The 15,361-nt window shown below is 38.3% G+C and overlaps 2 protein-coding genes across 4 annotated transcripts in view; one reads left to right on the top strand and one right to left on the bottom strand.

Annotated features, from left to right (window-relative positions):
* The window catches only part of NOSTRIN (nitric oxide synthase trafficking), a 55,443-nt gene extending 53,240 nt beyond the window's left edge, over positions 1–2,203 (top strand). The window contains exon 16 of the mRNA XM_023745259.1: positions 1,950–2,203. Coding sequence (XP_023601027.1) covers positions 1,950–2,116 — 167 coding nt within the window. The 3' untranslated portion in view covers positions 2,117–2,203. The remainder of the gene's footprint in view (positions 1–1,949) is intronic.
* Positions 2,204–6,985: 4,782 nt separating this feature from the next.
* SPC25 (SPC25, NDC80 kinetochore complex component) lies at positions 6,986–13,502 on the bottom strand. 3 transcript variants are annotated; one of them, XM_023745234.1, is made up of 7 exons: positions 13,482–13,502; positions 12,435–12,587; positions 12,277–12,342; positions 11,532–11,678; positions 10,196–10,300; positions 9,112–9,210; positions 6,986–7,157 (listed from the first exon to the last, which is right to left on the bottom strand). In XM_023745234.1, the coding sequence occupies exons 2-7, from the start codon at positions 12,571–12,573 to the stop codon at positions 7,033–7,035; spliced, it is 681 nt and encodes a 226-aa protein (XP_023601002.1). In that variant the 5' UTR covers positions 12,574–12,587; positions 13,482–13,502; the 3' UTR covers positions 6,986–7,032. The 3 variants fall into 3 exon arrangements, with proteins under 3 accessions (XP_023601002.1, XP_014301091.1, XP_006083234.1); XM_014445605.2 differs by lacking the exon at positions 13,482–13,502 and adding an exon at positions 13,444–13,459; XM_006083172.3 differs by lacking the exon at positions 13,482–13,502 and adding an exon at positions 13,361–13,451.
* Positions 13,503–15,361: the final 1,859 nt, after the last annotated feature.

The following is a 15,361-nucleotide window of genomic DNA, read 5'->3' as shown; positions in this document are numbered from 1 at the left end:
ACCGCCGAAATAAGTAAAGACACAAACCCCCCAAAAGAGGAAATAGAAAGTAGACCTTCTCTTCCATTCTTCTTAAGTCAATGTTGCCTTTATTTAAAAGTTTTAAGTGTTATAGAAGTCGCTTCATTATTCACCATGTCATCCTGAGGGTACCTATGGCAGTAAGTATGTAAATGAAATGCTCTATTCCCGCTTTCCATGTTCATAAAAACCATTTCCCAGATGCCGTCTAGAACCCAGGGTACTGAGTTTGAGTTACGTAGTTACACAATAAATGGATCATCTTGCTTGTCTTTAGTTCTTCCTTGATTGCAAAGCCTATCCTTATATGTCATATCCTAAGTGAGATCTAAAAATGCAATGAGGGGCTCAGGGAAAGTGGCAGTAAGATTTTAAATTATCCCTTTAAATTTCTGTTAATGGATTTTGTCAATCTGCTGACTTGAGAACTTAGGCTGAAAATGATTTTCTATAAGAATGAATAGTGACTTATGACTGAGGAGAGACAGAAGAGGGGTTACCAGTCTCCTTTGTTTTAAGAAGAAAATGACTGGGGAACAGAATGAAAGAAAGGAAGACTAAACATGTTACCTTAGAACAGTGGTTCTCAACCTTTCTAATGCCGCGACCCTTTAATACAGTTCCCGATGTTGTGGTGACCCCCAACCATAAAATTATTTGCGTTGCTACTTCATAACTGTAATTTTGCTACTGTTATGAATAGTAATGTAAATATCTGATATGCAGGATGTATTTTCATTGATTAATCACAAAAACAATATGTAATTATATATGTGTTTTCCGATGGTCTTAGGCGACCCCTGTGAAAAGGTCATTTGACCCCCAAAGGGGTTGCGACCCACAGGTTGAGAACCACTGCCTTAAAATGATGCTCATGCTAAAGTAGCTTTGGGATCCTGAAGGAAGTGGGCAGGAGGCAGCTGTAGAGAAGGGACTCTCTCAAAAGGCAAGGAGAGCCAGAGGATTTGGGCATCAGGTTAAACTTCAGGGTTACTAATATCAGAATAGCATTTTTTAAAATAGAGAATTCGAGAAGAACCATGTGTTTCTGAGGAATTCTATTTATTTGAATCATAGCTTTAAAAAAGTATTGTCTTCAAATTGATATTTTATTAAAGCTACCTAAGTTTGGAATGAGGAGTTATATTTCTGTGCAAAACTATTAAGTGAAACATTGGACTGTGAAGCTGTCACATTTAATGGAGAGAGGCTGCCTTAATCTAAAGAAAAGTCTGGTAGCAAAGACATAGTAGTCAACATACCAAACAATTGCAGACACCAACATGAGAAACCATTAAAGCACAGACACCAAGAAAGGGTTTGGTGACCACCCATCAGCTATATTCAAAGTGAGCCAGCCAACATGAAGATGCACGTTCCAACATGATTCTGTTTTGTTTTGTTTTTAAACATATATATATATGTATATAATTGCTTTCAGAGAGGAAGGGAGACAGATAGATAGATAGATAGATAGATAGATAGATAGATAGATAGATAGATAGAAACATCAATGATGAGAGAGAATCATTGATCGGTTGCCTTCTGCACGCCCCCTACTGGGGATCAAGCTTGCAACCCAGGAATGTGTCCTTGACCGGAATCAAACTTGGGACCCTTCAGTCCGCAGGCCCACACTCTATCCACTGATCCAAACCGGCTAGGGCGTCATTCTGTTTTTAATGAAAATATATTATGCCATAACTTAGCTGTCCATTATCTTACTCTTTTTAATATGCTCTGCGTTATGCCTGCTTCATCCAGAGGTGGTTAATAAAGTTTGCTTCATCTGAATCACCTGCAGAAACCAATGCTATCAGGTATCTCCTTGAAAGCAGGCTCTCCCGAAAACTGTCTCACCAATCGGGCTCAGGTATGTGCTCAAATTGCAAAGACCCATTTGTCTAACTAAATGTGCATTTTCACAGGTGACATTGTGACTATTCACAGGAAACAAGAAGAAGGATGGTGGTTTGGATCTTTAAATGGGAAAAAAGGCCACTTTCCCGCTGCTTACGTGCAGGAGCTCCCTTCAGATGCTGGGTACACAGGCATGAAACAAGATTCTCAGCACACTGCCTCACACACACTGTAAACTGTACACTGTAATGCAAATAAAGATAAATGCTGTGACCTTCCCAAGTTTATCATTCTAACTGGGTGATGGAGTCCTACCTGCAGGTCACAGTGCTTTGTACTCTTGGTTATTTTTTGAAACAAAGTCAGAAGGTGGGAGGCTGAAAGGAGGCAGGGAAGAGGCCCATGGCTCCTAGTTTTCGAATTCTTAGAGACCCTGGAGATGACCCAATGCAACCCCTGGTGTCACAGACAGAGACTCCAAGGCGGGTTTAGCTGCTTGCATGAAGTCACATTGTTTTCTGAGAGCACAACAGGTCCTAGGACTCAGATGTCTGTTTCCTCTGGACTTGAGTGGCAACAGGCCACAGTAGGCCTACAGGGGGTCAAACAGGGCCTGGGAGATGAGAAAAACAGAATAAGCCCAAGAAGAAGAGCTCAGCAAAAGAAGGGCAGACAAGACACAAGAGAAATAGACCCAAGTTAGGAGACTAGAATAAAGGGTCAGAAACTGAGGTCAAGAGTCTGAGTGATCACAAGTGGGGGTGGTAGATAAGAGGTCTGCATACTAAGTGGAGTTCCATCCTGAGCCAATGACATTCCGAGGTAGCACCTTCTTATATACCTTCTTCCCACAACCAGAACTGCTCTTAGAGTGAGATCAAGTGTGAGCCAGAGGTGGATGGGGATCTGAGAACAAGAGCAAGGCAGATGGGAAAGGGTTAGGAAGGAGACTGCCCGATACCTTGTGCCTCCTTGTCTGTTTGGAAACTTCATATACCAATTTAGAAAGCAGGAATTCTATACTTCCCAGCGGGGTCATTATGAAAGGAATACCCTATGCAACTTCCTAATGAAAGGTACTTTAAATGCTAATGAGTCTCCAGTTTGGATGGAAAGTTTGAGAAATCAACATTCACTATCAAATGGAATATTCAGAGAAAAGGAGATTTATGTTGCTTTCTTAAATACTATATAATGGGAAAAGGTTGGGAATGAGAGAGGTAGACCCCAACTTCTCGAGGGTAACAATTTAGAATGGAGAGAAGTGGTACAGCAGCATCTTTCAGAAAATGGCCTAAGTCAGCCTGGAGATCACATACTCCATTCAATGGAAAGTCATGGTGTTGACAGAAACATCTGGGTATGTCTCCATTTGTGCAAAATACAGTCTGCATTGAAGGAGCAAGTAAAATCCATTCCATTTCTCCCCTGCCCCCTACCTTTTTTTTTAATTCAGATTTTATATTTTCAAGAAGGAATTTTTCAAAGCAAGGTACATATTTTTTTATACTGTGCATATTACACTCCTATAGGATATAACTAATACAGAGATATTTATAGATACAGATATCAGACCTGAAGGAGCTCAAGTAAAATTTGTTATGTGAGGCATAACTTAAAGCCTAGAAGAACGGATCAGAAGTTTTAATGTCATCCTTAATGGTGTATTAACGATAGCTTTCTGCATGTAGAAAGTGGGCTGAATAATAGGCCATTAGACCATGAACGGAGATTTTTAACTTATATTTCTTTTTCATCTTACTTCTTTCCATTAGCCTTGATGGGTAAAAAATTATGTAGCAATTGACTGCAGCCTACACTGAATCGTTTGTATAGAGAAAGTGATGATAATGGTGGTTGGACCCTGAAACTCTTTGAAAGTACTTTTCAAAGAAAGAGATTCCTCTTCATAAATCAGTTTTACTTTATAGAAACATAAATGGTTTTCCTGTTTTGAAATGCTACCACATATTCTTTTTGCAGCTGTGATATGTAATTATTAAACTTCAAAGAAATGCTATAGTCTTAAACTAGATGAAATACAAATATAGTTGGGCATAACAATTTTTATCTTTAAGATCTTTTTAGGAAGGCAAGAATTTTCTGATTGGACTGATGGGGATGGTACCCTTCGATTCTGGTAAAAATTAAGTATATATTGTGAAGATTGATTATGTGTCCAAGGTTTTTATATAGAATAAAAATTTTTTCATATTTTTAAACTCTTAATTAGGCTTTCATAATTATACTCCTCTAAGCAGTTTCATATGTCAGGAAGTTTTTAGTGACATTAACAACCGGAAATATAGGGAGTTGAGAGGTCTGAGTCAGATTTTCACCGAAAGCATTATTCTAATTTATCTCCTTTCTAGTAAAGGCTAACATATCCATCACACTATCAACCAGAAGATTATTAATTTCACTTTTTTCATTTTCAATTACCCATACTAATACTTATAATGAATACTATAATCCATTCTAATTCATCAGAAAGTAATATAATATGCAATTTGGGCTAAAGTAAATTTTATTGTATTATAAGGCTTTAACTGATAATTATTTGAGCATAGTCTAGCGTTCTTCCCTCCTCCAAGAGAAAAGCCCTCCTTTCCCAAAATGGCTTTGTGGGGTAATCAGCCTGATTTGGAGCAAGAGAAGCACATTAGAATCAAAATAATATGCTCTATAGTCACTTACTATGTTACATAGGGAGAACAGAATGTATAATCTTGGGAAAGTGACCTGGGGACGTATGGCATGAGAAGGTTGAACCAAGATGTGGGGACAAGCAGAGAAGAGCAGGAACCTTTTGTAGAGAATGCAGCTACAGGGATAGAACTACTTGGATGGAGTGTCAGAGTTCCCTGTATGTTGTGATCCTGAAAAGGGTTGCGGGGACAGAGTCTGAGTCCCTGCCTTCCTCTGGCTGAGCAGCAACAAGGAACAGGAGTGAGAAATCAGCGAGCTAGAGAATCCAGGTCATGCATATGCAGATGGGAGCTCAGCTCAGGGAAACTAAATGATATAGGTGCCTGCAGCCCCGGAAATCTGCTGAGCCAAGTGGATACTAACCTGATCAGGAGTCACGGGAATGTTGAGAAAAGGAGCTTTGAGCTGAGGTGGGAGTAATTAGACTCACAGAATTAGAGAGAAAAACTCTTTCTCAAAGGAATTATGTGATAGGAGAAGCTAACTGAAGAGCAAATTGAACTATCAAGAAAGACCTTCGTCCTAAGGCTCGGCTCTTATGATAGAGATCTGGGGACAACAAAGGAGTCCCACCAGGGAGTGCATAGCAGGGATGGGGGCCAGGTGGCCAGTTATATGAGGTGGCAAATATGTTACTGATCTGTTTCAACTGGCTTGTAAATTGAGTTCTCTGGACATTGGGGGTAAGTGCTTACTCCAGTGGTTGTCAAGTAGAGCCAAATTATATACATAATTGATTTTGAGGGAGAGAGAGAAAGAGAACAAGGGAGGGACAGAGAAACATCAATGTGAGAACACAACATCAATAAGCTGCCTCCTGCACACCCCCGACTGGGGATTGCAACTTAGGCATGTGCTCTGACCAGGAATTGAACCGGCAACCACTTGGTGCACAGGACAATGTGCACCAAACAACTGAGTCACACTGGTTAGGGCTGAGCCAAATTTTCACCTGGACCAGCAGTGCCCGTATAACCTTGTACTATGTTGGAAATGCAAAGTATTAGCTCCCACTTCACACTCAGTCAGAGACTCCAGGTGATTCTGATGCAAGTTTGCTCTTTGAGAACCACTGGCTTACTTGCACGAATCTTGAGAATATTGACTAAACTACAGCAGACATACCTGGAAGGAGCACTGTTGAAGAAAGTAGAGAAAAACCATACACTCAAGAAGCTGGCTGTAAAAAAGGAACATGCCCTCCTGATCCAATACGTTTTTTTAAAATGAGTGGTGTTGGGGACCTCACTGGAGAAGTCTTTCCCCATTGTAGAGAGCGCAATAGCTAAGGGTAACTTTTCCTTTTAGGTTCTTCATTGCCCTGGGAAGAAGGAATATTTTGGCCTACATTACATTCTCTCTCTCTCAAAACAAACAAACAAAAAAGATAAAAAATCTTCCTCCTCTTCCTCAGCCACTTACTAGGTAATCATGTAGGCAAAAGAAAGTATGGGATGGGCCATATCTTGATAATAGGGAATGAGAAACAAGCAGTTCCCCACTGCCCCTCTCAGTCCATTCTTTTGCACTCCTACCCTGACCTTTTCCTCCCATCTTCCCGATCTCTCCCTTCTTCTCAGCCCTTCACTCTCTGACCATTGTGTTCATACATGGCAAACTAGTCCTGCTCAGTAAGGCTCCACATTACCCATCTGGGTCTTCCACCTCTGATCCAGCTTCCCAGCTGGTCAGGTGAAGAAACATGCGATCTGCAATTTAGAAGGAAGAAGAAAGCATCTGTGTTTACCCAGAATTTAAACTGTGTTCTCCATTTCTGACTTACCAGTAACAACCAATACTCCCCGAGTCTAATCTTTTAAGGAGGGAAAGCAACCACAATACCTTCAGAGGTATATATATATAATACATATTTTAATAATACAAAAAATATATACTTATTACATATGTGTATGATATATAATATATATTAATAAAACTTTATCTAAAAATATATATGTAAATATATTATTGATCCTTGAACAACTGCAGTGATAAGGGCTCCAATCCCCATGCAGTTGAAAATCCATGGATAATTTAAGTCAACCTTCTGTATTTGCAGATTCCTAACTACAGATTGAAAACACTGTTTTTTAGCCATGCTTGGTTGAATCTGCAGATGTGAAACCCAGGGGTATGGATGGATGACTATATATTTATTGAAAAAAAAATCCACATATAAGTTGACATGAGCAATTCAAACCCATGTTGTTCAAGAGTCAACTGTATATGTATATATCCTTTCATTTTAAAAAGAACACATTTGACTTTATAAATTTTGTTTCCTAAGATTTTAATTAAATACTTTAAAGAAACACAGCACACAGAAATGTTAAAAAAAATCCAAAAGGATTACAGGCAAACTATTGATAATGAGAATTCTTTTTAAGAGATACAAAACAGGGGAGAAAATAAACAGTTTTTATTTTATGTACTATTTATACATTAACTATAAACCATAGTACTAAAAGCTTTCCGAACATTGGCAAGAAAGGCTGAAAAATTTTTGGTCTTCCTTAGGTTCTCTTGAAATTCTGCTAGGCATTCAAGATGAGGAGCACTATCTGACACTAGAAGAAGAAAAAAAAGACAATTTGAATGAGATTTTTTATGGAGGAGAAGTTTTCCAATTTAGATGCTTTCATCTGATTCATAATTTTAATTTTCATAATTTTAAAATTCATAATTTTAGTCCCATTTTATTGAACTGATTTGAGCATAGGATGATAGATACACCTAATTTTCATATCTTAACTATCTTTTGAACCTTTCCTCTGCTTAATCACTAAATATTCAAATCTCTGTACTACAATCTTGCTTTAAATTTAAACAGATGGTAGGCAAGGGATTGAAGAGCTTAGTGATAAAGAACAGAATACCATTTCCCATCATCTTTCCTATACATTTTAATTAAACTATTTTTAACAGGTTGTTTGTGTGTATGTGTTTAAATTGTTAAGTCATTTTTCTCTACAGAAATTTGGCCTGACTTCTAGTATCTTTCCACTGAATCAAAAAAATTCCAACCCTTAATTACTTACAATTATAGGTAGGAGGGGTATGAAGTCTCACAAATGAGGGAGGTCATTAGAAAATGTCACTATTCCAAAAGTGGCATTTATAGGGCTTACTAAACAAATGATATTCAAATCACAAATAACAGTACGGATCTCATATGCCCTTGAACCAGATGGTACATATGGGAGCAAGCAAGTCTCCAGAGAGGTCAGTCAAAAAAAAGGGATGATCCAGCATTCTCTACCATCAACCTTGTACTTTGTTCAAGGGGAAGAAATTCGACCACATCAGATCCTGCTCTTTGGTAAAAATTGTTTAGGAAACAAGGCCCAAGCAGAGAAAGAATAGAGAAAAACCAGTTGGTTCAAAATTAAACTGCAGAATCTATTTTAACACACTATCAAATACTATGACACTATGAAGCAATAGAGCAGCGGTTCTCACCTGTGGGTCGCGACCCCTTTGGCGGTCGAACGACCCTTTCACAGGGGTCGCCTAAGACCATCCTGCATATCAGATATTTACATTACGATTCATAACAGTAGCAACATGACAGTTATGAAGTAGCAACGAAAATAATTTTATGGTTGGGTCACAACATGAGGAACTGTATTTAAAGGGCCAGAAGGTTGAGAACCACTGCAATAGAGGAATCCAATTTGGAGAAAATTTAAAAGCTAGGTAAGAGGTTTCCTGGGATTGCTTCTTAAAATTCAGCACTCATTAGATTAGGAGATATTTACCTAGAGAGAAAAAAGCCAAATATTTGTACATGAATTTGAGTCCTAAAATATAAATTTCATTAGAACAGGAACTGGGTTCAAGGGCACATTGGAGAGCCAACTAAAGAGTTCACCTGAGTGTGTGTCTCCTATAAAGCTTTAGTGAGAAGACAGGCACCAAAAGCTGAGAACCATTTCCTGAGTTCCAATAAATTAATCACTTTTAAAGGGGAATTAGAAGAATAAAAAAGAGATAAATATACTTCCATTCTCTTCTTGTTCACACTATTACCAATCATATATATTCCTCATAAATCAAAAGCCATCTGGCCTGCTAGAGAATCAGTAACTCAGCTAAATTACCAATGTGTAGAATTTTTCAGGATGGAATAATTTTGTAAAATTGATTTTTGGGGGGACAAAAATTACCAGAGTCTAATGATTTTACATTTGGTTTTAAAATCACCTACTTGGATAAATTATAATAGTATTCACATTTAGGTAGTCATATCCTTTATAGCTTTGCTTTGAGTTCTCTAAAAGGATAACTCATATTTCATAATATAGTGATCTTTTATCTTTTAGACTTTTCTGCCACTGTGGCACGGTGCCATCAAAAGTCTATTATAGTCACAGCCTTTATAAGACAATATCCCAAAAAGCAAGACTGAAAAAGAAAACAATAGCTGTGGGAATATTATTTCATCCTATTACTTTATATTCTGATTCAAGTAACATTTTGGGGTGGCAAACTTAAATACCAGTTATAGAGAAGAGGGCATACCTTCATAGTCCCTTGCTTCGTTTAGGTGCAGGCAAAACATATATGGGCTATCAGGATGCTTAGGGTCAATATTAGTGAATATAAACTGCAATTTATCACCTGAAAAGAGATTAAGTTATTTAATGTGAGAACATTTTAGTGCCAAAGCTTTTGATGGAGATGTGCTTTCTTATCTTTGTCTCTGATCAATCATTAAACACTAAGTATATATAGGGTGAGGCAAAAATAGGTTTGTAGTTGTGAGTATACAAAATAGAGTTTATTCTTGTATTATTATGTATTAATTATTGTATTATTTTCCAAAAGCTACTTTTGTCCCACCCTTTATATTCACTTAACCAATATCTCCAAATGTGTGCTGCAAATTAGTTTTTAAAAGTATTGTAGTTTACATATGACCAAAATGACAAATAACAAAAGAAAAAAAGGCATTGTGCTTCATCAAAATTATGACTATATGCCGAGTCCAGTAAATCTTTCTGGCAAGTCACCAAACATGATGGTAATCTTGGGGACTCCCAACACAATAAGCAGTGCTGTAAATTGGCATATATACATGTAAAGGCCATTGGAATATTCACATGTTTAACCAGTAATTCCTCTCTGGGAATTCCACGGAAGTTATACAAAAGAAATGGAGTAGTCTACATTCACCGTAGTACTTCTAAAACTAAAATACAGGCAGAATCCAAAAGTTAACTTAGAGGCAATACACGTGCTAATGATATGTTAATGGATGAATTATTATACCATTTTAAAATTTACCAATATAACAATTGGAGAAATGCTAATCATACAATACCAGTATGAGCAAAGGACAAAAATTATTTGCATGGTTGTTAAACCATGCCCGAAATACATTTATTAAAACAATGGATAATAAATAACCAAGGCATTAGTACTTAGGTTATGGTGATAAAAATTTTGTAGTTTTCCCCCCTATTTTCTAAAAAGTTAATAACATAGTCATTATTTTACTTGAAAACATGAAATATTTTTGCTTTGAAAAAAAATGTTTTTAATTCTCCTCTACTTAAAAAATGACACGCCTAATTTCCTGTTGTATTGACATTAATATACTTACCATAAATTTTTCGAATTTCTAGTCCAAGTCGATCTTTAAATATGTCTACAGACTTCTGTAACCTTTGCAACCTCTCTTCACTCGTTTTCTTAGCAGTGGAAATAGCTGATTAAGAAAACAGACACACTATCAAATATTTTAAATAATACTCAGTGCTCATTTAATTAATTTAATAACCTTGGAAACAACTATAAAAATGATGCCAGACAAATGAATCTGCTTAAATTTATTCAGTCTCTATCTCTACCAATTAGCAAAAGGGGCTTCTGTTCATTCAAGATGAAAGGAAAAACTGTGAGAAAATACAAAAGTGAGAGGAATGTTTTATTCTACTTTATCACTTAGTAGCATGAATAAACAGGCCAAGATTTGCATGGCTGGCAGAGAAACAGACTTCCTTTATACTATTTTGTTTTTTTCTGGTTAGCCAAGAAATTGCTTCACTGGAAAAATATTTCTATTCTTTTAAACATAATTATTTCTCACAAGAAGTCAGCTTTATTTCATGCTAGTTTAGAATTATTCTTAAAGTTAGCACATTATGTCCTAAGTAATAAATAGCAGATAAGAAAAATAATGTAGGCTAGCAAACAAATTCTGTAAGAAAAAGCATTAACAAAACAAACTTTGCTATTTTCAAGAGATTTGAGACTTGATTACTTTGTGGGCAAACAAGACTCCAAAGGAAACACTCATTTGAATATAAAAGTTTTTTAAACAAAGTAATTTTCCAGCATAAAGAGGTTGCTTAATAGTTTCTGTCAGAGAATGCATGATCCATAAATTTGTTACCTACATTATACTATGGCTTCTCCCAAGCAAATCTTGTTTTGTGAAACTGTCTCCTGCTACACTTAATTAAACTCACTGATTAACTTCACTCTTACTCTGGCTATATAAGAAATCCAAAGGACCTTTAAGTAAAACAGAAAATAAAACCCACTCAGCTACTTTCAGAGACCCCTTACATCAGTGGTTCTCAACCTTCCTAATGCCGCGACCCTTTAATAGTTCCTCATGTTGTGGTGACCCTCAATTTCATTGTTACAAATTGAGCATAATTAAAGCATAGTGATTAATCACAAAAACAATATGTAATTATATATGTGTTTTCCGATGGTCTTAGGCGACCCCTGTGAAAGGGTCGTTCGACCCCTAAAGGGGTCGCGACCCACAGGTTGAGAATCGCTGCCTTACAGAGATGAGTCCTTGCTATGCCTCAGGCATAATATCTATTTTGGGCAATAAACTGCAGAGAAGGCAAAATAGAGTTGTGAACCATCACCACTTTGAAATTTAGATTGATGTTTAAACATGTGTACAACTGAAAACTTACTTTCCTTCTTCCTAGCATATTCTTCCTTAAGATCCTGGATATTTGTAGTCAGTACTTCCAAATCCTGCTTTTTGCCACTTACTTCACCAATCAACTTTAACAAGTTATCTTTTTTTTCTTGAATAAGCTTATTCTGCCTGCAGATCTCTGCAAAAAGCACACAGTATTAGCTGGAATATACACGCTTTGTTTTCCAATACGTACCTAAGATAGACCAAAGTATTGACTTTCATAAGATTAATACAGTATGTTTTAATTAATATTTCCTAATGATAAAAAAATCTTTAAAAGAACAAAAAGAAAAGAATCCTAATCTATTCTTTCCTATTTGTCTTTGAAAATAGAAATAAAAAGATAAAAATGCTTTTTAAAAAAATACCAAATAAAACCAAGAATTAAAAAACCAGATGATCATGACCCTTGCAGCTCTCCCCCTTCAAATAAATACAGAAATAAAACTCACCACCAAAGACCATCAAAAAAGGGGACAAAATAATACCTTTTATATAACATTCAAAACCACAACACGAAACAAAATATTGATAGGTTAATTCTGGAAGGTGGGAAAAGAGGAAGGTATAACATGGGATGTTCTATTTATTAAGCTGGGTATGAATATAAATGTTTATTCTTTTGATATACATACATACACACACATTCATACAGCATACATTGTTTTACTTGTATCAGGGATTTCATAAAGATGTTTAATATAAAAAAAACAGATCTACAGATTGTCACATACGATTTTGATATTCTAAGTACATCTGAACCATTCGCTCTTCTTCCTTCAATTTCACAGACAGTTTTTCTGAAAGAGAAATTGGAATTGATGTTTCAATTCAGCTGAAATAACACTAAAAAGCAAAGAACAACATAATGTCACAAACTAACATTAGGTACCTGTAAATGCTTTACTGATGTCCTTGTAGTTATCCCTTAGTCCCACCATCTGACAGGAGGTGTCGTTGACATTGCTTTTGAATTTATTCCAAAACTCATTTATGTTTTTATCCAACAGTGCCAGCTCATCCTCTACCATTTTGTAAGACAACGCTACAAAACAAGTAGAACACACACTGTATTTTTTAAGTTGCTCGAATCACATCAGGCACATATTCCAATCAAGGATATTTTGGCAGTTTGACCTTTGCTAGAAAAGGTTAGCAACTTAACTTTTAACTCTAGATATCCCAGAGCAGCTCAGTCGCCTGGGGTTAACTAGGGCTAAAGTGCAGCAGGATGCAGGGCACCTTGACCTCCTAGAAAGTCGCTGGCATGTAGCTGCACGGGCCACTCACACGCTCTGACCCTGGGAAAATGACGCCCACTACATTTTATCACAAGTAAAATCGGTGACCCTTAAGGAACCTCCCAACTCTGACACTTTCACTTCCAGCCTGAATCGCCAAGTCCCGGGTGCCGGCGCCTCCGGTAGGATAAGACCCCCCGCACCTACCCCCCCCCACCCTCACCCCCCGCTTCCTCCCACCCCAGGTCAGGTCAGGCGGCAGCAAAGGGAAGACTGGGGGGGGAGGGGGGGGTTCAGTGGATGTAGTCCAGGCCCTGAGCAAGCCACCTGCACTCTCCGGCCTCGGCGTCCTCCACTGGGAAAGCTTGTCCTGCCAGACCCAGGTGCCACCAGTCCTCTGGAACGCTAACACCGCCCCAAAGACCTAAAATCTCCCCAGGGACCCACAGGCGTCTCGCTCAGACTCGCCGCTGCCCACCCGCGAGGCCCAGATTCACAAACAACAGGACGTGCGTTCAGACACTGGCCCCACACGCCCTCCCCCAACACACATCCGCCCCAAATCCACCTCCCTCACCTTCTCCGGGAGGCCTGGGCCCCGCCGCCCTCCCCGCACAGGACGTGGACCGACCCCAGCTAACCGCCAGGCTGCAGACCCACCTCCCTCTGCCGCGCCAACTTCCCAATTTCAAACCTACCGCGCCCTCTGCCTCCCGACTTCCGGCGCCTGCTCGCCTTCTGATTGGCTGGTAGCATAGGTTTTCAATGAAGGGATTGGTTGATGTAGCCACGCCCCTGCGAGTCTCGCGGAAAAGATGGGAGAAAGGGCCTTCTGGGATTTGTAGTTCTTTTTTGAGCGCTCGCCTCATTCTCAGCTTGGCTTAGGAAAACATTAATAGTTCCTGGGGGACTCTCCCTAGGACGGGCCGTTCATCATTTTCAAATAAAGGTTTCTGCAACAAATATGAATATCGAACTTTAATTGTATTCTGTTACCAAGTGTATACCCTCTTCTTTGGCACTACCCATAGCTTAAATAAAGCTAATTAAAAATAATTAAACGAATAAAAATACTATTGTAATTGGCCTCATCTTTAAATATCTCTTCACTGGGAAGTGGCTGGAATATTACTGTTAATTGGCTTCTAATATTAACACTTCCAGAATCTTCTGATTCTCTGTATTTGACTATGTGAATTAAATCTGAAACTTTAAATGGCAGTACCTAGTACAGGTAGTTTCTGCCACAGTAGACAACGACACAAATCTTTTTCTTGGTACCCACCCTCTATTATTGCACCCTCTATTATTTCCTCATCTGTAAAGTGAAGGTAGTAATAATAACAATAATAATAATAATATCTTCTGCACATACCCAATATGAAGCTAAAAGAGATAATAAATGCAAATGCCTTAGAATAAATAGGTCCCTATAACATAAGTACTCAAATGGTTTCTTGTTTCTATGATTTATCCCCTATCTACTTCCTATGCAATAGGTTGTCATATTAAAACATATATAAATAAGACTTTAAATAGAACAAAGTCTAAGTTAGGAAAGAAATAGAAAATTTGTTGCAACCATACAGGGTTTGGGGACTGGCTATAGTATTAAAATATTTTTTTTAAAGTCATTTTAAAAAAAGGAAGTCATTGCCCAGCCGCTGTGGCTCAGTGGTTGAGTATTGACCTATGAATCAGGAGGTTGAAGTTCGATTCCCAGTCAAGGCACCTGCCTGGCTTATGAGCTAGATCCCCAGTATGGGGGAGTGGGGTGGTGGTGCAGGAGGCAGCCAATCAATGATGATCTTTCATCTTTGATGTTTCTATCTCTCTTTCCGTCTCTCTTCCTCTCTGAAATTAGCACACACACACACACACACACACACACACACACACACTGAGTGGCCAGATTATTATGACCACCTGATGTTTGTAGGCAAATTAGCTGTACAGTGCATCGTATGGGATATGGAAGCCAAAGGCCTGTTCGAATATCTTTGCTGTCTGCAGTTACCAAGATAAAATGTCTCCAATTTGCACAGGAACACAGAGATTGAACAGTTGAGCATTGGAAAAAAGTCACGTGGTCTGATGAATCACGTTTCCAGTTGCATCATGCAGATGGCAGAGTGAGAATTTGGCGGAAACAGCATGAAAGCATGCACCCCACATGCATGAGTACAACCCTTCAAGCTGGTCGGGGCAGTGTTATGGTTTGGGGCATGTTTTCCTGGCATGATTTGGGCCCTTTAATTTGTGTGGAACAAAGTCTGAATAGCACAACATACCTAAGTATCGTTGCTGATCAACTTCATCCTATCATATTGATGGCTTATCCTAATGGAGATAATGCTCCATGCATTATCTTCCAACAAGACAATGTGCCATGGCCCGGTGCTCGTATTGTGCAGGAGTGGTTTCAAGAACATGAGGGAGACTTTACCTTGCTTAGATGGCCCCCACAATCACCAGATCTCAATCCAATTGAGCATTTGTGGGACGAAGTTAAAAGCCATCAGGCAGCTGGTTCCACAAACCATCAAATCTCACAGAACTGGACAGTGTTATTCATCAG

The sequence above is a fragment of the Myotis lucifugus genome, unplaced genomic scaffold, assembly GCF_000147115.1.
Source record: "Myotis lucifugus unplaced genomic scaffold, Myoluc2.0 scaffold_5, whole genome shotgun sequence".
In the NCBI taxonomy this organism is placed as follows: Eukaryota; Metazoa; Chordata; class Mammalia; order Chiroptera; family Vespertilionidae; genus Myotis; species Myotis lucifugus.
Note: the sequence above shows the minus strand (reverse complement) of the source record. Positions and strands in the feature narration are given on the sequence as shown.